Source organism: Schistocerca gregaria, chromosome 1 (assembly GCF_023897955.1).
Source record: "Schistocerca gregaria isolate iqSchGreg1 chromosome 1, iqSchGreg1.2, whole genome shotgun sequence".
Classification (NCBI taxonomy): domain Eukaryota; kingdom Metazoa; phylum Arthropoda; class Insecta; order Orthoptera; family Acrididae; genus Schistocerca; species Schistocerca gregaria.
In genome coordinates, this window is record NC_064920.1 from 536270548 (window position 1) to 536292134 (window position 21587).

The 21587-nt window shown below is 38.6% G+C and overlaps 1 protein-coding gene across 2 annotated transcripts in view; it reads left to right on the plus strand.

Moving 5' to 3' along the window:
* LOC126355378 (glutaminase kidney isoform, mitochondrial) overlaps window positions 1-21587 on the plus strand; it is a 136074-nt gene that overhangs the window by 14563 nt on the left and 99924 nt on the right. For both annotated transcript variants that reach the window (XM_050005683.1, XM_050005676.1), the window contains exon 2: window positions 17432-17520. In XM_050005683.1, coding sequence (XP_049861640.1) covers window positions 17432-17520 — 89 coding nt within the window. The remainder of the gene's footprint in view (window positions 1-17431; window positions 17521-21587) is intronic.

The following is a 21587-nucleotide window of genomic DNA, read 5'->3' on the forward strand; positions in this document are numbered from 1 at the left end:
AAGTCTGAGGGTATTTCGCCTGTTTCATACATCTTGCTCACCAGATGGTAGAGTTTTGTCAGGACTGGCTCTCCCAAGGCTGTCAGTAGTTCCAATGGAATGTTGTCTACTCCAGGGGCCGTGTTTCGACTCAGGTCTTTCAGTGCCCTGTCAAACTCTTCACGCAGTATCGTATCTTCCATTTCATCTTCATCTACATCCTCTTCCATTTCCATAATGTTGTCCTCAAGTACATCGCCCTTGTATTGACCCTCTATATACTCCTTCCACCTTTCTGTTTTCCCTTCTTTGCTTAGAACTGGGTTTCCATCTGAGCTCTTGATATTCATACAAGTGGTTCTCTTTTCTCCAAAGGTCTCTTTAATTTTCCTGTAGGCAGTATCTATCTTACCCCTAGTGAGATAAGCCTCTACATCCTTACATTTGTCCTCTAGCTATCCCTGCTTAGCCATTTTGCACTTCCTGTCAATCTCATTTTTGAGACGTTTGTATTCCTTTTTGCCTGCTTCATTTACTGCATTTTTATATTTTCTCCTTTCATCAATTAAATTCAATATTTCTTCTGTTACTCAAGGATTTCTACTAGCCCTCATCTTTTTACCTACTTGATCCTCTGCTGCCTTCACTACTTCATCCCTCAAAGCTTCCCATTCTTCTTCTACTGTATTTCTTTCCCCCATTCCTGTCAGTTGTTCCCTTATGCTCTCCCTGAAACTCTGTACAACCTCTGGTTCTTTCAGTTTATCCAGGTCCCATCTCCTTAAATTCCCACCTTTTTGCAGTTTCTTCAGTTTTAATCTACAGGTCATAACCAATATATTGTGGTCAGAGTCCATATCTGCCCCTGAAAATGTGTTACAATTTAAAACCAGATTCCTAAATCTCTATCTTACCATTATATAATCTATCTGATACCTTTTAGTATCTCCAGGGTTCTTCCATGTGTACAACCTTCTTTCATGATTCTTAAACCAAGTGTTAGCTATGATTAAGTTGTGCTCTGTGCAAAATTCTACCAGACGGCTTCCTCTTTCATTTCTTATCCCCAATCCATATCCACCTACTACGTTTCCTTCTCTCCCTTTTCCTACACTCAAATTCCAGTCACCCATGACTATTAAATTTTCATCTCCCTTCACTATCTGAATAATTTCTTTTATTTCATCATACATTTCTTCAATTTCTTTGTCATCTGCAGAGCTAGTTGGCATATAAACTTGTACTACTGTAGTAGGTGTAGGCTTCATATCTATCTTGGCCACAATAATGCGTTCACTATGCTGTTTGTAGTAGCTTACCCACATTCCTATTTTCCTACTCATTATTAAACCTACTCCTGCATTACCCTTATTTGATTTTGTGTTTATAACCCTGTAGTCACCTGACCAAAAGTCTTGTTCCTCCTGCCACCGAAATTCACTAATTCCCACTATATCTAACTTTAACCTATCCATTTCCCTTTTTAAATTTTCTAACCTCCCTGCCTGATTAAGGGATCTGACATTCCATGCTCCGATCCGTAGAACACCAGTTTTCTTTCTCCTGATAACGACATCCTCTTAAGTAGTCCCCACCCAGAGATCCGAATGTGGGACTATTTTACCTCCGGAATATTTTACTGAAGAGGACACCATCATCATTTAATCATACAGTAAAGCTTCATGCCCTCGGAAAAAATCACGGCCGTAGTTTCCCCTTGCTTTCAGCCGTTCGCAGTACCAGCACAGCAAGGCCGCAATAAACTCATAATTTTCCTTGGTTGGTTCTCCTACTATTGTCTGTACTCCCTTTTCCAGAATATTCTGAAATAACTCGGCAGCATGACACATCAATGTCTTTTCCCTATAATTTTAGTGTAGTTTCCTGCATCCCTTCATAAATTTGGCACTACGATTCTTTTTTCCAATCTTCAGGTGTCCTCCTTCCATTTCACCATCTCCACAGTTACTTCATCCAGCCCAGGTGCTTTTCCCCCTTTAAGAACCCTTCAAACTGTTCCATCCACATCTACTTTGATTTCCTGCACATTCTCAACTTCGTTTCCTTCTTTATTGATCATCCTGGAATTTTTTATCCTGCCCCTATTCTTAGCCTTAACCATCTCATAGAGGACCTTCTTAGTCCCCTCAGTGTTCTCTTCCCTCACTTTTGTCCACTCTTCCATGCATTTCATCGCCTGCTACGAATCTCTTAGCCACCATTTTCTTCACACTGTGTTCTTTCATTACTTCCTATGTTCTCTCCTGAAACCATATGTGGAATACTTTGTTTTTCTTTGGAAGTTCCTCCCTTACTCTATCATTTCACGAGAGTTTTGCTTTCTGTCCAGATACTTATCCTCTTTTTGTGGTCTTAAGGGCAATTATTATTATTATTATTATTATTAGCAAATGTCCCCATAGGAGAACGATAAGCAGGTGATTTATCAATATTTCTTTAGGTTCTTCTTGTTTTGCCAATATTTCTTCATTTTCTCCCCAAAAGCCTTCTTTCTTTCTTCAGTCCACTTTGGTCGGTATGGTTTTGGTGCCGTCTCTGAAGTAAACTTCCACTTGTCAATTTTTCTTCTGAATGTATCCCTGTCTGATGCGTCTGTTATGTCAATTTTTGCTTTTGTCAAATCCTTCTTAACTTCAGTTACCCAGGGTATTGTTGCTTTAAGTGATGTCACATAGTCCAATAGACATTTAGTTAACCTGTTTCCAGGTAATCTGTGTAGGTGTCCATAAAATTTCATTCGTCTCTTTCTGATGTCACTTTCGGTATTTGATAGTTTTTCAGTTGTTTCGATGGTCTGCAGTCTGTATCCATCTTGTGTGTATCGTGGTCCCAGAATTTTCCTAATAATTTTTCTCTCTATTTTCTTAATATCTTGTAAATCTAGTTTTCTATTCAGTGAGAGTGTTTCACTTGCATATGTGACTGTAGGTTTGATAACTGTGTTGTAGTGTCTGATTTTAGTTCCTTTTGACAGGCATTTTTTGTTATATATACTTTGAACAAGTCCGAATGCTTTCTTGAATTTCTGTACTCAGTTGTTTTGTGTTATTTTCTCGAGTCCTGTTGGTTCAATAACTTCGCCGAGATACTTAAAGTGTTTGACTCTGTTGATTTCACCAAAATTTGTTTCCAGTTTCGGAATATCTAATTTGGAGCACATAAACTCAGTCTTCTCAAAGGAGATTTGCAGGCCAACCTTCTCTGCACATTCTTTAAGGATCTCAATTTGTTTTATTGCAGTTTCTTCACTGTCAGTTATAATTGCTAGGTCATCTGCAAACGCTAAATATGGGATGTTCAATTTTCCTTTACCTCTTCCTAGTTCAATTGGTTTCCAGAAGTTTTGTTTCCTTAGTTCAATTTCCCATTCTTCCATTACTTTGTCTAAAACTATGTTGAATAATAGTGGTGAGATCCCATCTCCTTGTCTTACTCCTGTTTTAATTAAGAATGGTTCCGAGATTTCGTCTATGAATTTAATTTTTGATTTGGTTTCTGTCAGTGTTTGTTCGATTAGTTTTCGGGTTTTGGTGTCTAGTCCACGTTCTTTGAGAATATTAAATAGAGACTGTCTGTCTATAGAGTCATATGCTTTTTTTAAAATCAACGAATGTGCACACTATTGGTTTAGACCGGATTGCTTTCATTTTTAAAATAGCTTTAAGGTTAAAGATCTGTTCAGGGCATGATCTGTTAGGTCGAAAGCCTGCTTGGTAGTCTGAAATTGTATGTTCTAGTTCTTCTTGTGCCCTCTTTAGTAGACACGCGGATAAAATTTTATAAGTCACAGGTAAAAGTGAAATGCCTCTGTAGTTGTTTACGTCTGCTCTGTCTCCCTTTTTGTGCAGTGTATGAATTAGTGCACACTTCCAATCCTCTGGAATATTTTCTGTCTGCCAGATTTCTGTGATGATTTGGGTGATCTCTTTTAGGGAGTTTGGGCCAAGGTTCTTCAGTAGTTCAGCTACAATTCCATCTTCTCCTGATGACTTATTATTTTTGAGCTTCTTAATGTGGCTATATATTTCTTCCTGAGTTGGCACTAGTGAACTTTCATTCGTGCATTCTGGTTGTAATCTGGGGAATCTTGTTTTCGGTTGTGGGCAGTTTAGAAGTTGTGAAAAGTATTTAGCTAGTTCTTGGCAATTTTCTTTGTTAGTTAATGCTAATTTTCCATTTTCTTTCCTGAAGCAGAGGTTTCGTGGATTGTATCCTTTGACTTGATTTGCGAACATTTTGTAAAAATCTTGTGTGTTGTGGTTCCTGAAGTCTTCTTCTATTGAGTTTAGTTGTTCATGAAGATATTTTCTTTTAGTTTGCCTAAGTATTTTAGCTGTTTGCTTTCTCACTTCGAAAAATGTTTGTTGCGTTGTTTCTGATTTGTCACAATTGTAATTTAGGAAGGCACGTCGTCTCTCTTCTATTGCATTATCACAATCTGAATTCCACCATGGGTGTTTGGATTTTTTCTTTAATGGGATCAGTTCTCTTGCTTTCTGTACAATTTTTGTTTGGAAATCTCTCCAATTGTTTGCAGGTTGCTTTTCCCATACTTCTGTAATTTTTGATTCTTCGATTTTTTCCAGATCAAATTTGGGAATTAGTGGAGTTTTCTTTCCTCCTTTCTTTTTTGGAGTGAATTTAATTTTCACTCTGGTAAGATAGTGGTCAGAATCTATATTTGCCCCTCTGCGGATTTGAACGTCATGTATTTCTTTTTGCAAATCGTAGGAAATCGCAACATGGTCTATTTGAAATTCCCCTAGCTGAAGGATAGGGGATCGCCACGTTTTTTGTTTCTTAGGGTCCTTTCGAAATGATGTTGACATGATTTTTAGGTTGTTTTGCTGGCACAGCTCGATGAGCCTCATGCCATTCTTGTTCGTGAATTTGTGTGCAGGGTAGTTGCCGACTGTTTTTTTATATTTCTTTTCTTTGCCGATTTGTGTGTTAAAATCACCGAGGAGAATTTTTACGTCCTCCTTTGGAATTCTGGACATTTCATTTTCAAGTTTTTCCCAAAATTTTTCTGTCTTCTCGGGTTCTTTTTTGTTATCAATGTTGGTGGGTGCATGAACATTAATAAATGTATATGTTTTGTTGGTGTGCTTGACTCGCATGGTCATTAGTCTGTTACTGATTTGATTCACACCTATAACAGAATCAAGGATGTCCTTATTCACAATAAAGGCCATGCCAAATAATGCAGCTCCTTTGCATATTTTCTTGCCTGTTTTACTTTTAAAGATACGGTAGTTATTGTAGTCTATTGTTTCTGAATTGGTGAATCTAGTCTCTTGGAGAGCAACGATTTGAATTTTCTGTTTGTTGAGTTCTGTCATCAGATTATGTAACTTGCCAGTTTGTATTAGTGTTTGGGTGTTGAAAGTGCCAATAAATGTATGCGACATTCGTGGAAGTTTACCAGAGAACTCCGACTCTCTGTGTCGTACTAGCCCAAGCTCCCCAGAATCCGATAGCTTGGTTGTCGCCACAGGGCGAGTGGATTTTCCACTTAGGGTAATATTAATTTTACTTGTACGAATCATACTGCTTGTAATTCAGTTCCAGCTATGCTGGGTGGTTAGAACCAGGGATTGTTAGTTCCTGGAGCATGGTGTTCAGCCGCACCTCACATGGTGAACAGATGCTGGCCAGAGTACCGGTGGTTGCCACACAGACGTGTCTGAACTTTGGATACGCCTTATCTTCTCCGTAAAGCTAGCCTCTGCCGCCAGTTCCGCCGTACCGATGATCTTCATCTCCGTCTTCATCGTACCCTGACAAGGGGCCCTCACAAGGTACTATCACCCGGGCCAGGTGAACCAAGATTTTTTAACGAGGTGTTACTCCTCCCCCTCCTCCTTTTGCAACCGGGCTTGGGACCGGCTTTGGCGGAGTTTTATTATTATTATTACTGAAGCAGGATGAATGTGAAACAAATTATTCATTGAATCGAGACACTTTCACAGACTCCAGTTTAGTAATATGTTGTATTACATATGGCATTTAGTATGTTAATCAGTTAAACAATTATTCAAACCAGACCTGACAGCAACAAAATATAAATCAAAGAAGAAAAATAAGTCATATCAACATTATTTTTAAAATACTTTGCCATTCCAGTCCAGTTTAAAATTTAATTTCCATATCATTGTATCCTGATGTATCTTCTTTTCCCTAGTCTTGTAGTCTCAAGCCAGACAGTCCATAGTCAGGCAATGAACATTAGGATAATTAGTTTCCAATGAAGGTTGATTGCTGTATTGCTGTTACCTTCCTGAGAGCAGCTACAAATATAAGTCCTGTATCTCTATAGTGTGTAGATGTTTGTAATGAGTGTTTGTGCATTCTAGTATTATATTATGCAGGAGTATGTCATCAAATTTTTGTGACATTGAAACTTTGTTTTGGCATGGAGCCTGTTCTTCGTAAATAGTACCAAGAGTACTACCGAGCAATGTCCACAACATATGTATGGATCCCCATGAATGATATCAACATGCTCTTATTCCATGAAACACTGTGGAAAAATGTGGGAATTAACTTAGGATATTGGCACAAAGTTTAGTGACCTGGAGTTTTATATGACCTCATCTTCTCCTCTTGCTGGCCAAACATTTTGTGAGTCTGCAACTACTGTGAATCAAGGCACAAAGGAATTAAAGACTTAGCTGCCAGGGGGGCACTGATCAATTGAAAATTTGTGTCAGATTGGATTCAAAGCCGGGTCTCCTGCTTACTATACAGATGCAATAACCACCATGCCATCCGGACATAGTGGTCATTGCAACTGCACAGACTACCCCAGCACACCTCCCATCAGACCCAAATTCTCCATTTATCCACACACTTCTGATGTAGTGCCCCTTGCACATTATCCTAATTACTCATGGCATTATGTCAGTTCACAGCTTGGTGTGCATCTGCACTGAAGGGATCATTGATTGTCCTCACCTTAATTATATATGTGGTGTCTGTCCTTTCGGACAGTCTGAAAGAACAGAAGGTGAGGATGGCACATCTGCCTAATAAGCAGAAGATCTGAGTTCAAACACGAGTCTGCTAAAAATTTTCAGCTTTCTCCATTGATTTAAATAAATGCCCACTGGCAGCTACAATCTTTAATTCCTTTGTGTCTAAGTTTATTTCCATCACCACAATTTGAACAGGCTACCTCTGAGTCATATCCAACAACACTAACATTCATCAGCAATTTCATCTATGTAGATTGTAACAAAGATTTAGGTCAATAAATATTTCCATTCTTGCCCTCTAGTTTGAAAATAGTAATATATGCATCAAAATCTGAAAGTTAAGCTGCTGTTTATTTGTTCAGATTTATGGAACTGTACAAATGTTAACTATTTCAATTAACTGTTTGCAAGCAGGCTTGGAATTTTAACTCTCCCAAAATAGAACAAATATGTGACATATAAATTAAAAACTATTGCACAGGCTCCACCATTTACTTTTAGGATTTGCTGCTACGTCATGATGTTTGTAACAAATAGAACCTACATTCATTCTAAATTTAATGAAACAATGGAAATTACAGTAGGAATATCAGCAATGTACAAAAATACAGATTGCTACTTCCCATAAAGAAGGTATGTACAGTTGCAGACAGGTGCAATTGAAAGACCCCATTTTAATTGCCTGTCTGCAACTTGACTTGTCTCCTTTATGGTAAGTAGCAATCTGTCTTTCTTACATTGTTCATTCTCAATTTATTTTTGAGTTGTAGCCTATATTACATAAAAATAAAATGTTTTCCAAGTTCAGTGTAACATAACTAAGACAGGTCACCCGAAATATATCCAGAGTGATATAATGTACTTAATGTGCAGTTTTCACTATGTTATAGAGCTGACAATGTTTTGAACTTTGTGATTGACACTAGTAATTTTTAACTTTCGTAGGTACCATATGACCACAATGAGAAAATTTGAAAAATTAGAGCTGATACAGGGGTTTATTGACAATCATTCCTCTCACATGCCATTCGCAAATGGAAGAGCACAGGGTCATCCATTAGAGGTATCAGAATTACCCTCCACCACACACCTTCAGGTAGCTTGTGGAGTATTGTTATAGATACAGACATCTACACTGATTTTTATTTTTGTAAGCTATATGTATGTTTTTTCTGTGCCATTGGAATGAACCTTCAAAGAGGGCTACAGGGAGGTAATATGTGGAGAGCTTCATCAAATAATAATAACATAACAGTACCAGAAAACATTGTGCCACTAGCAAGAGAAGAGGCCTACTGTACCAAATTTAAGCAAACCCCATAGCACACATAGCTCAGGCTGTGCTCTGATGTGACAGTGATCAGACAACTTGCTTGTGAAACTATTACAAAAACTATTACAACTTTCATAATGTATAGTCCAGTAGATGACACCAAACTGTTACAATGGCAGTTCAGTTGTGTACTGAAAGATATCCTCATCATGCCCAGCCTGCCCAACTGGTCTTTGCAAACATCATTTTAAAAAATTCAGGTAAATGGAAGTGTGAAGAATAAAATATGCCAAAGATAAATAACAGTAACCAAAGATGTCATTTTAGAAGCAGAAACAAACAATCCACTTGTAACTACAAAGCATCTTGAATGTGCAAGTGGAATCAGCAAAAAGGACTGCTCTGTTAATACTATGATTCAACATATTTCATCCTTTCCACATTTGGCTCCTTGTCAGCAATTTTCAAAATTGGTTCTAGTTCTCTATGTAGTGCTATGGAAACTAAAAAGAGATGCAATGTTTCTACACAAGGTTCTGTTTATGGATGAAAAGTATACACATCAAAAAAAAGTTTTGCATCACCTCAGTTCTGAGAGTTCTGGAACCTGTACAGAAAATTGGAGTGGAGATCAACGTAAACATCATTTGCACCATTTTTATTACTCACGAAAACCACACATTACATGTTGTACCACCATACAGTGAGACCTTTAGAGGTGGTGGTCCAGATTGCTGTACACACCAGTATCTCTGATACCCAGTGGCACATCCTCTTGCATTGATGCATGCCTGTATTTATCTTGACATGCTATCCACAAGTTCATCAAGGCAGTCCAGATTGTCTCACTCCTCAATGGCAATTCAGAGTAGATCCCTCGGAGTGGTTGGTGGGTCATGTCATCCATAAACAGCCCTTTTCAATTTATCCCAGGCATGTTCAACAGTGTTCATGTCTGGAGAAATTGCTGGCCACTCTAGTCGAGCAGTGTTGTTATCCTGAAGAAAGTCATTCACAAGATGCATGATGGGCACTCAAATTGCCATCCATCAAGACGAATGCCTCACAAATATGCTGCCAATATGGTTGCAGTATCAGTCGTAGGATGGCATTCACATATCATACAGCCATTACATTGCCTTCCTTGACCACCAGCAGCTTACATTGGCCTCACCTAATTCCACCCCAAAACAGCAGGGAATCTCCACATTGCTGTACTCGGTGGACAGTGTATCTAAGGCATTCAGCCTGACCAGGTTGCCTCCAAACACATCTTCGATGATTGTCTTGTTGAAGGCATATGCAACACTCATCGGTGAAGAGAACATGATGCCAATCCTGTGCGGTCCATTTGGCATGTGATGGGCCCATCTGTATCATGCTGCATGGTGTTGTGGTTGCAAAGATGGACCTCAGCATGGTCGTTGGGAGTGAAGTTGTGCATCATGAAGCCTATTGTACACAGTTTGAATCGTAGCACGACATCCTGTGGCTGTACAAAAAGCATTATACAACATGGCGGCATTGCTGTCAGGGTTCCTCCGAGCCATAATCTGTAAGTAGCAGTCATCCACTGCAGTAGTAGCCCTTGGGGGCCCTGAGCAAGGCATGTCATCAACAGTTCCTGCCTCTCTGTATCTCCTCCATATCCAAACGACATCATTTTGGTTCACTATGAGACACCTGGACACTTCACTTGTTGAGAGCCATTCCTGGCACGTAGTAACAATGCAGACATGATCAAACCACAGATTTGACCGTCTAAACATGGTTGAACTACAGACAACATGAGCCGTGTTCATCTTTCCTGGTGGAATGACTAAAACTGGTTGGCTGTTGGACCCCCTCCGTCTAATAGGAGCTGCTCGTGCATGGTTGTTTACATCATCTTTGGGTGGGTTTAGTGATATCTCTGAAAAGTCAAAGGGACTGTGTCTTTGATACAATATCCACAGTCAATGTCTATCTTCAGGAGTTTTAGGAACCGGGCTAATGCAAAATTTTTCTTGATGTGTGTAGTTTACAAATTACGGGCCAGTCATTCATCACAACATACACTACTGCTGGTTGAAAGAAATGGATAAACAACAATCTTGGTCTCTTACCACATGGTTTGGGCTTTTTAGAATCATTTCGTTGACCCCCATTTTGTTGATGGCACACATGTCTTCAGATCAAGAGGTGTGGTCCTGGCTGGAGGAGAAGCCATCCACTCTGGGATGAAACAGTGAGCTGCAGAGCTCTGTGGGCCATGTTCATCAGGTACACAGGGGCAGCAGCGTGCATAATAATCAGCATCACCTGCTGCAGTCAACAGGATGGCTGTAGCTGGCAGGGACTGCACACTGTGGTCAATGTATGTCTGCCCCTTTGAGGCTGTTGGCCCAACTCCGGTCATGGAATACAGCACAGGGAAGGGCAGTACTCTAACTGTATCCTCCAGCATGATCGATGTTGTAGGCTTGTGCCCATACTGGGTGATAATCAGCATTGATGGAAGTTTCCAGGAACTGGTGCACAGCAACTGAGAGACCGGGATGCCTCAAGCTTGGCCTTGAACATGTGTCACACTAGAGAGGTGGCCGCCAGCAGGAGGTAGTCACCCTGAAGGAGACGCAGCAGTTAAAAGGTATTAAGTTGTCCACATGTGATCCCCAGCACAGGCCTGCTGCTACTGAAGATGAATTCCATGGTTGACTAGATACCTCATCAAGCACTGCAGTAGTCTCTACCTTGAACTCAGCAGGTGGAGACAGCAGTGGTTGGCATCACGTATACCTGGATATGGTCATGTACACAGTACATCAGCAAGCACATGAGAACAACTGAGTACATCTGAGAATGAGGGTCTGATTTGTGAGAATATTTGTTGAAGTCTACTGGCCAGTCCTTCTCTGGTAGTGGCATCCCACCTTGCAAGAGAAACAGGTCATAGTAGCCGGGTATTGCCCCTGAGTGGTGATGACTCTTGTTGTTTAATCAGCTCCTGAATTAGCCTAGCTAAAGCTGCAATGCTGTCCAGATTCACCCTTCAGAGGCACAGGCTAGCTTTCTTCCACTTCATCAGCTTCCTGAAGCAATGCTCTTGCACTGTGAATACATCGTCTTACTTCATGGTGTGCGCTCACCACAATGACAGAAACTGTCTCCTATGTCATTTTGCTGCATTGGTGCTAAACAGTTCAATGCTCCTGACTAGGATATGGTGCAACAGTATGTACCAAAGCTCAAGGCCACCATTTTCATTACTTGATATGTCAATGAGAATAATAAATACATGAACTTTACCTAAGTCACATGTTTGCTTGTGGTTTTTTTACAACCTCTTCTCATTATAGTGGGACAGTGACATTGTTGCTTTGTTACTGTCTGATCAAGTTCCACACATGTTGTTTCACTGAAGTTCTCATTCAAGGCATTTTCCAGTCATGTGAAAGAGTATATAGTTAAGAAAGTAAAGATTGGTGTCATAACTTGTATCTATTAATGTTAAAAATTACACATGTGCACTAGAAAATTGGATGTATTGTCTGTTATCAGTTAGCAAATAGAGCAGAGTGAAGAAATTAATCATTTAAAATATATTTGGGGTGGCCTGTCTTAGCTGGCTCACTCTTTTATACTGCATAAGCATTCAACACACATTTCCTTAGTTTGAGATTTGGGTGTGCTATGATAATGTTAACAGAGGTTTGCAGTGAAGAACATAAAACAAATTCTTCAATTACAACAGTTTCAAACAGCTAAAAAATTAACTGAACAAATGGCAACGGGTATGATGGTACTGATGAGAATCTTGAAACTGAGTGGCAGCAGTCTCTGAGTTAGTTTGTTTTGGTTGCATAACTATGATTTGTGGCTTCTGAATTCTAGAAAATATGAAATGTGTCATTGTGTTCACTTGCTGCCTGTAATCTCCCTTCCCCAATATATTTTGTTCATCGTTCATTTCAACTGTTTAGTTTATGATGATCGGACTTGGGTAAGGGATGATTAACAGGAACACATTTCATGCAGAATCTGACTGTATACCATAAACAGAAACATATCTTTTTCATTTATGAATATTAAAGTTCCTAAAATTTAGGTGCAAAAATGTTACTTTAAAGGGCAACTGTACATAACATTTTACTTCTTTTATTGATTTTGCAAGTAACACACTTCCTAATAATGCCTACGTCCAACCATTCTCATATTAACTGTTGGATTTATTCCATATTCATAAGTTTTCCATTACAGTATTGCTTTTACAAATTTATCCTTCATGCTATGACAGCCAACCACACACTTTATAATTGTTAAAAAAAAAGTGTTTTGCCAACAGATGCTGATGACTAAGAATAATGATACTGATTTATCCACTGATTTCATAGGTAATAACATAAATTCTCTGTGAATAAATGAATAATCCCTCACTGTTGCTCTACCATTTGATGGACAACTTCCAAGCTCCTATTTTATCACATCAGCAAACTGTTCAAACATTTTTTGGTGTGATTAAACTCCACATGGTCATTGGTTGAATGTAATAGCAAAACAATGCCCCTGCTGGAAAAAAAGGCATGCTCAGCTCTGAAAGTTCCAGAGAACAGGTGATGCTACTATAAATATTATGTATTAGTGAAATAATTATGCATTGAGCATGAAATATGAAAGGAATACATTCCACTACCAGTATGAGAAAATTAATGATTGCATTGTAACAAGCTGTTTTCAGATGGGGCAAAAAAAATCTGTGCTGGTGAAGAATTAACTGCACAATACACTGAGGTGACAAAAGTCATGGGATACCTCCTAATATCATGTTGGACATCATTTTGCCCAACATAGTGGAGCAACTTGATGTGACATGGACTCAACAAGTTGTTGGAAGTCCCCTGCAGAAATATTGGGCCATGCTGCTCTTATAGCCATACATAATTGTGAAATTGTTGTCAGTGCAGGATAGTGTGCATGAACTGATCTCTCAATTATGTCCCATAAATGTTCAATGAGCTTCATGTTGGGTGGTTTGGGTGGCCAAATTGTATGTAATGTTCTTCAAACCAGTCACACACAATTGTGGCCCAGTGACATGGCACATCGTCATCTATAAAAATTCAATTGTTCTTTGGGAACATGTAGTCCATGAATGGCTGCAAATGGTCTACATGTAGCTGAACATAATCATTACCAGTCAACAATCAGTTCAGTTAGACCAGAGGATTCAGTCAATTCCATATAAAACTGCCCACACCATTATGGAACCACCACCAGCTTGCACAGTGCCTTGTTGAAAACCTGGGTCCATGGCTTCGTGGGGTCTGCACCACACTCAGACTCTACCATCAGCTCTTACCAACTGAAACAGGGACTCATCTGACCATACCATGGTTTTACAATCATCTGTGATCTGCCTGATATGATCATGAGCTCAGAAGAGGCACTGCAGGCAACGTTGAGCTGTTAGCAAAGGCACTCAGGTCGATTGTGTGCTGCCATTGCCCATTTATGCCAAATTTTGCCACACTGTCCTAACAGATATATTCATTGTATGTCCCACATTTATTTCTACAATCATTTCATGCAGTCTTGCTAGTCTTTTAGCACTGACAACTCTGTACAAATGCTGCAGCTCTCAGTCGTTAAGTGAAGGTCATTGGCCACTGTGGTGTCTGTGGTGCGAGGGAAGGCCTGAAATTTAGTATTCTTGGCACACTCTTGACACTGTGGATCTCAGAATATTGAATTTACTGACAATTTCTGAATTTGGAATGTCCCATACATCTAGCATCAATTGCCATTCTGTGTTCAGAGTCTTTTAATTTACATTTTGCGACAATGATAATGTCAGAAACCTTTTCACATGAATCATCTAAATACAAATGAGAGCTCTGCCAATGCAATTCCCTTTTATACCTTTGGTGTGGTACTACTGCCATTTATATAAGAGTATGTTGCTACCACATGACATTTGTCACCTCAGTGTCTCATACAATCTTTTGAAAAAAGCTTTTAAACAATACCTTGGCAAGAGAATTTAATGAGAAATGTAAAAACGGAGTACAATAAGGGGTTTGAACAATGGAGCATATCAAAATTATGTGCTGACTTTCGTACACTGGCACATATTTAACTCAGTGTGGTGTGCTGTGTTGAATGAGATACTGAGGAAGTCAGCAAACCATCTTCAGCATTTTCATTCCTGCACAGGAAGTTTACAAAAGTGAATAGGGTCACCTCAGACAAACTGGAATTTCATTCTGTGGTAGTTTCCTTGTAGAAGCAGACATTACGCTAAAGATGGTGGCAGTATTCCACTGGGTAAACTGGCAGTCAGAGTGGTTAATTCTTTTTGTAAACACATCATTTGCTATGTGGTTGCCAATGACTCTACAGTTAAAGATAATGTACATGTACCTCCTTACTCTGAGCCCAGCCTCTTTTTTTCACATATGTGTCTCACTGTCAATAGACCGACTGTGGCAAACACCGTTGCTTTTATGGAGGAAGAAAATTTCGAGTACTAAAGATTGGCACACTGTAATGTTCATGGATAATGTGTTGGTGAATAAAATCATATAGGGAAACTGAAGAATCCAGTAGATGGATAAAATACAGTTTTAAACATGGTGATTTTAGAAACTAAAAACAGTGATGACTGTTTTAAGTAAACTATTTTGTTAAAAAACCAGCTCAAACCATAATTGCTTGTAATCACCTATTGGCATCATTAAAATCATCATCACATTACTTTACAATGAAAAAAAGGAAAGTGTTGGCAGATGAACAAAACCAAATTTGAAATTACTGTTTCAAAACATTAACATTTAAAAGAAATATGAAAAAGCATGATGTATAAAAGAGCATTACATTGTTAACTGTCTGCCACCATTGCTGAGTGATCAGTTTGTCTGACTGCCAAGTGGAGGACCTGGTTTCAATTCCCATTACTGCCAGCAATTTTTTCTTGGCTGAGGGCTTAGAACAGGGTGCACTCAATCTCCTCTGCAGGTAATCAGTGAATTAGTTTTAGACTGTGGTCCAGGAAAGTTAACCCTGCATCTAAAGATCATTCTAGTGGTATCTATCACTTGCTGAGGTGACATGAAACAACTGCTGATACACTAGAAGCCACAGTTACTAACAGCTATTGTGGCTGGGAAGACATGCCCACTTTGGATAACAGGATGGTAATTGAATACTGTAGTTTAAAGGTGCAACCATTAATAATTAATATATGCAGTTTAATATATAATTTGCTGTTTGGTTTTACTCACCTGGCCCATATTTTTGTTGTAATAAAATCCTCCAAGGACACAACTCAGCAGATGAGCAGGAACTGAAATTTGGTATGTTCTAACAACAGTCCAGGATAATGAATTAATGAACACATCGTAACAAAATATTAGTTCAGGTGCATTGCAATGAAAAACTATATTACATATGCCAGAACTGGATACACCACTTTATGCTGACTACAGGAGGCTAAAGAGCAAAGCTGACATGCACCAGTTAAGAAGAGGTTCTTTGATGAACATTGAGACTATTGATTATGTTTACTAAGGACAGTATCACTCATAACTGACAAAATGTAAAACGTTCTGATGATTCAGTGCTATCTCCAGTAAATAAAGATTCAGTATGAGAATACTGGTCATAAGGAGCCTGTTTTGGCCTGAAATATAATGAAGAATAGTCATGTAATGGCAGTGTGGGGCTGAGTGTAATTCCTTGAAGTTGTAATGCTTCACAGGATGAAATGTTGTCTTGGTACTGCATAATATCCTTATATTATGAGTAACCCTACTATCCCATCTGTGTGACAACTGCACATTGTTGTGGCCTCTGTCTGGGCTCAATGGCTTTGTGTGTAAGTGCTGATATTAATGCAGTTATGTTGTGTATGCCACATGGATTCATAAGAGAAGAAATGAGGAGGTTATCTGCAGAACATGGTGGAGGACGGACTATGTGGAAAACACTAACTAAAAGAAGGGACAATGTGACAGGTTGTGTGTGAAGATATCAGGAAATAACTCCAATGATTTTAGAGGAAGTTGTAGAGGGCAAAAATTATAGTGGAAGGGAGAGATTGGAATAGATAATTAAGAACATTAGGTGTGACCTGAAGAGACTGGCTCAGGAGAGGGAACCATGGCAAGCATCATCAAAACTTTCAGAGAACTGAGGGGGGGGGGGGGCGGAGGGGGGGGGGGGAGCTATTATATCTGTGAATGGGAGGGGGTGGGAGCTATTATATCTGTGAACACTGTATTGATACTTCTCACACCCTGGGATCCTTTGACATACTTTTGTAATCAATTTTAATCCCTCCCCCCCCCCCCCCCCCCCCCCCCAGTTACAACTAGTTGAAATTCTCCCTGTTTTCTGTAGTTGCATCAGTGAGATTGCACGACTCAGTGTGTAATGTATCAGTTACCAAAACAACTTCTCCACTGCTGCAATGAATGACAGTGGCAGTGTTAACATGGTCAGGGTTGTTTTGTCACAAAGAAGCAATGTTCCAGAACATAATTGTTTTAATTAATTTTATAAATATCTCTATTTTGCCTGTTTTCTCCACGGTTAACAAAAAACCCTGAGGAAAGATAATTGCATGAGATGTCCATATATAGCATAAATTTAGTGAGACTAACAATAAAGAAGTGCAGAAAATAAAAGATTAAGTGAAAAAGTATTACACAAGATACTGTACATGAAGTCTTGGCTATTAGGAATATCTTCTTCCACATCTAAATAGGAAAAGACTGGAAAATAGTATGGAAAAATGTAGAAATATCAAGTTACTCAGTATAAGACATTTAATGGGAAATATACAGTTTTTATTTCCTGTTGTGTATTTATTACTCAGTCAGTCTTCAACTGTTCTTGACTTGTTGGCCTGTTTTCTGTTGCAGAATGTTAGTTTGGGCTTTTATGACTCTGTTTTGTCTTTGCTGTAACAGTCATTGCACTTTATTTGTGAAGCACATACTGAGAGAAGCATTTGAAGCATAGGTGCTGTTTGTTGTTTGTTATTGATATAAATAGTTTATTATTAGATCATCTGAAATTTTCACATGATTTTGTAAATGCATCCAGCTTTTCTATAATTTAATTTGCTATCTTGTTTTTAAATCTTGTTTCCAAGATTATACACAGAAGTCTTCTATTTTATTGTCTGTGTAAATTGTTTCAGAAATTACAAAGACATCACATCTCAAAAGTTTTCACCCCAGTTGAAGAATTCCAAAAGTATAACCCAGAGACAGGGCAACTTCAATCCAGGTAACTATTGTATATAGCTCAATACCTTTGAAGTTTTTGAGGAAATTATTATTGTGTAGTAGTGTTGTAGAATTATTTCTCTATATTTAGTTTTATGCTGCATGAGAAAGAGCTGGTACTGGTATTGATAACATTTCAAATGATGAGAGAGAAATGTCCCATCCATAGCAACTGACAAATTACAGCTGTTCTGATTCTGTGTACATGATTGACTGGGTAACAATCAACTAAAATTCCTCAGGGAAGAGCCTTCTGCTAAAAAGTGCAGGTGCCTGTGATACTCAAAAATTAAGAAAGTGTGTGGAAACCATTACTGAGAATGACATGTAAAAGTTTCTTGCATTTTAGTATTTTGCTAGAGTGATCTCACCACATTATTACAGAGATTAGCAAATCTGATTGAAGAAAGCATCTTCAAGACTGAAGAGTTTGCAGTCTACCTGCTCTAAATGAAAACAATTCACAGATAAAGTTATAGATTAATCGCATTATCAGCGAGTATGGTGGTGATGTGGAGAGAGGCCCCATTCTTCCATTATTCTGGAGAAGCACAGTAGTGTTACTCCCGGCATGGCTTTATGGTATGGAGAGGTATGACTTCAAGTGGCAGCTGGTAGTGATTGAGGGAACTGTGACAACAAAACAGTAGGTCACAGATCTCCTACATCCTTGTGTGTTTCCTCTCAGCTGACAGTGTCTTGGTGCACACATATCTGTGACCTGCCTATGTGATTTTGAGCTATGTCCATGCCCAGCAAGATCCACAGATCAGTCCCTGATAGAACCTGAGTTGGACCAGCTCGGATGTCAACTCCATCACAGTACCAGTATTCAGGATATCAGGGACCAGTTACAGTAGTTGTGCACTAACTTACCTCAGGAGAGGATACAACACAGGGTGAAAATTCTGCTGGAAGACCTGAAATTTTTAGGGAATTACATTTCAACTGGAAAAACAGGAAATTTCAGCTAATTTCTGGATTTTCATAACATCTCAGGGAATACTGTATCTTTAACCTAGCACCAAAATTTAATTTTATTGAGTTTTATAAACCACAAATTTTATAAGACTTGATATTTCAAAGTGTGTTAATTGTATGAATAATATTACCACATAAATTATCGATGTTTAAAAACTGTGGTTTGACTACCTTTTGTAGGTAGTATATCTCAGCTGAGAGGAAAGAAACTTCATTATTGTTTTCGTATCCCCTCCTACCCCTTGGCTCGCCATTAATTTATCAGGAGCTTCTTGACACCATCTTCCTACTCACACCTGGAATTCTCAGGGATCCTGTAACAGCTTTAAGACACCCGCTGTAACCAAATCAGTCAATGCATCCTGGCAAGATGCAATGAAACGTCATACTGAAAAGAGCGCTCACTCTTTCAAGTTTTTTGAAAATTTGACTTGATTTTGTAATAAATGACACAATATCACATACCCTTTCAACCCATAAAGTTTCATTTTGTTTCCTCCTTCCCTTATGGTGCTTCACTTTTTTATGTATGGCAGTGTTACATCTGAGGGAGAGCTAGAGGAAACTGTACATACATCTGTGTGTCAACAACTGTGAATACACCTTAGCTGCCAGATCCAACCAAAATGCCTTGTGGCTTCAAAATTGATAGCTGTGAACTGGGGAACAATAAATACAGCTGAATGAATGAAGAAATAGAAAGAATCAGAAAATAACATCCAGTATTTGCATGATCACTGTACTCTGCATCAAAGAAATTTCTCATTTCAAACTGTGCACAACTACAGTCAAGTTCACAACTTCCTTCTCAGATTGTGCTATGAGGCTAGTGTGAAAAGTTCTCAGGGTGGAATGGAAAAAAGACTTACCTCAGTGAAACTTTTTTATTTTTCAGTGTAGTCTCCTGGTACACTAATGCACTTCATCCAGCGATGTTCCAGTGCCTTGATCCCATCTTCAAAATTTGATTTCCCCAGGCCTGCAAAATACCTGTCAACTTCAGCTGTCAATTCTTCGTTTAAAATGAATCTTCATCCATGAAGAAGAACTTTGAGTTTGAGGAAAAGATGCAAGTCTGATGCAGCCAATCCAGGCAAATTAAGTAGTTGTGGCAACAATTTGTATCTTAGTTCATGTATTTTTTCATGGCAGTTACACTTTTGTGTAGGCATGACTTTCTTCCTTCCTAAATTTGCCCTTTTTTCATGTGTCTCTTTCTGTAGTTGGTACAGGAGGCTAGCATAGTATTGTGCCACAACTTTTTGACCAGTGAGAAGATAATTTATCAGCAGAACCAATTTTCCATCCATCAGCTTCAGGAATTTCTTGTAATTTCAGTTGGCAATTCTTCATGACCATTTTAAGCACTTTTGCAATAATTCCTGGGTAGTGTCACATCTTAGGCGACCACTATGCAGTCACCATCTAACTTGTCCTTAGTAAATTTAAAGCCATTTGTTCACTTTGCAACAGTTGAATTTTAAGGAAAAGCAGAGGTCTATAAACAAATAAAATGTGGTGTACCCCAAGGATCCGTATTGGGACCCCTTCTGTTTCTTCTGTACATAAATGATCTAAGCTTACATATTGATGCACACAAAACAATCATATTTGCAGATGACACCATGATTCTACTAAAAGGAGGCGACGATGAACAGTTACAGCAGACAGTAAACACGGTCACGAAACAACTTAGTAACTGGGCACAGAGTAATCAGCTTGTAAGAAAACCATTGCTCTAAAAATCCACAATGTTCCTAACAAGGACATGTTTATCCCATCAGTCTCTATCAATGATGAGCCAGTTGGTAACAGTACTGAAACCAAATTCTTAGGACTTTGGATGCAGAGTAACATCAGATGGAATAAGCATATTGAATATCTCAATGCTGAACTGAGCAAAACATGTTATCTTCTTTTTCCATTAAAATCATGTTGTAGTGAGAAAACAGTATTGAATGCATATCATGCGTACTTTCATTCTCGTCTTAGATATGGGGTCACCTTCTGGGGAAACTCTAAAACAGCTAATAGCACTTTTAAACTACAAAAAAGGCCATTAGAATCTTGTTTGGGTGCAAGCCTAGAGACTCTTGTAAACCCCTGTTTAAGAAATCTGGTATCCCCCCATTACCATGTGTATACATTATGGAAACCCTTTTGTTCTTTAAATTAAATGTAATAGGCAAGGACCGGAGACTACAAAAAAACTGTGATATACATGAGCACTTTACCAGACAAAACAGAAACTTACATATGACTCAAATCAGCACAGCACTGTGCCAAAAAGGTACTTTTCACATGGGAGTTAAGCTTTATAACAAACTTCCTGAAAACATAAAAGCTATCACTGAGGTCAATACATTTGGAAAATCTCTAAAGTCATATTTACAGCATCACTACTTTTACTCCATTGAAGAATATTTAAATTTATGAAATGTGTTATATAAATACTTACTTACGTGTAAAGTGTATTATTGTAAGCTTACATATGTATGCCTTGAAATTACTTTCAGCCTGTATATTTATAACTTGACTTGTCCAATGTCTTATGCATAAGCTGCTATGTAGACAACAGGACCAATAAAATACAATCTACAATTCATACTATTCTTTATGAAGTACATAATCACTGCTCAAATCTCAGTTTCTTTCATGATGACAAATCACTACACAGGAACAACAGAGAGATGTTTGCACCACAGATCTCTCCTCAGAGCAGTGACACATCAGATGCTTACTCAAGAAGAATGACCTTTTATATATGGGAACCTCGCTTCACTAGTGCTGATAGCTGATGGTGATTCTGTACACTTTTAATTAAAAGTGCCCTTGTATTTTGGTAAATGTTTCACAGATACAAGCTTTCATTTCCTCTTCCAGAGTTACCAGCTGACACTTTTAATGTTGGTTTAGCACTACTTTTTAATTACCATTGCACCTGTTACCTGCTTTCTGTTCAGATGTATTCAGCAATTCTCCCAAGTCAGCAAAATGTTCACAAGATCACTTTAATTTCTTTATTGTTTTGACAGTATTCTATTCCTAGCTGAGTGAGCATATTCTTAATTTCAACCTACTTCCGTC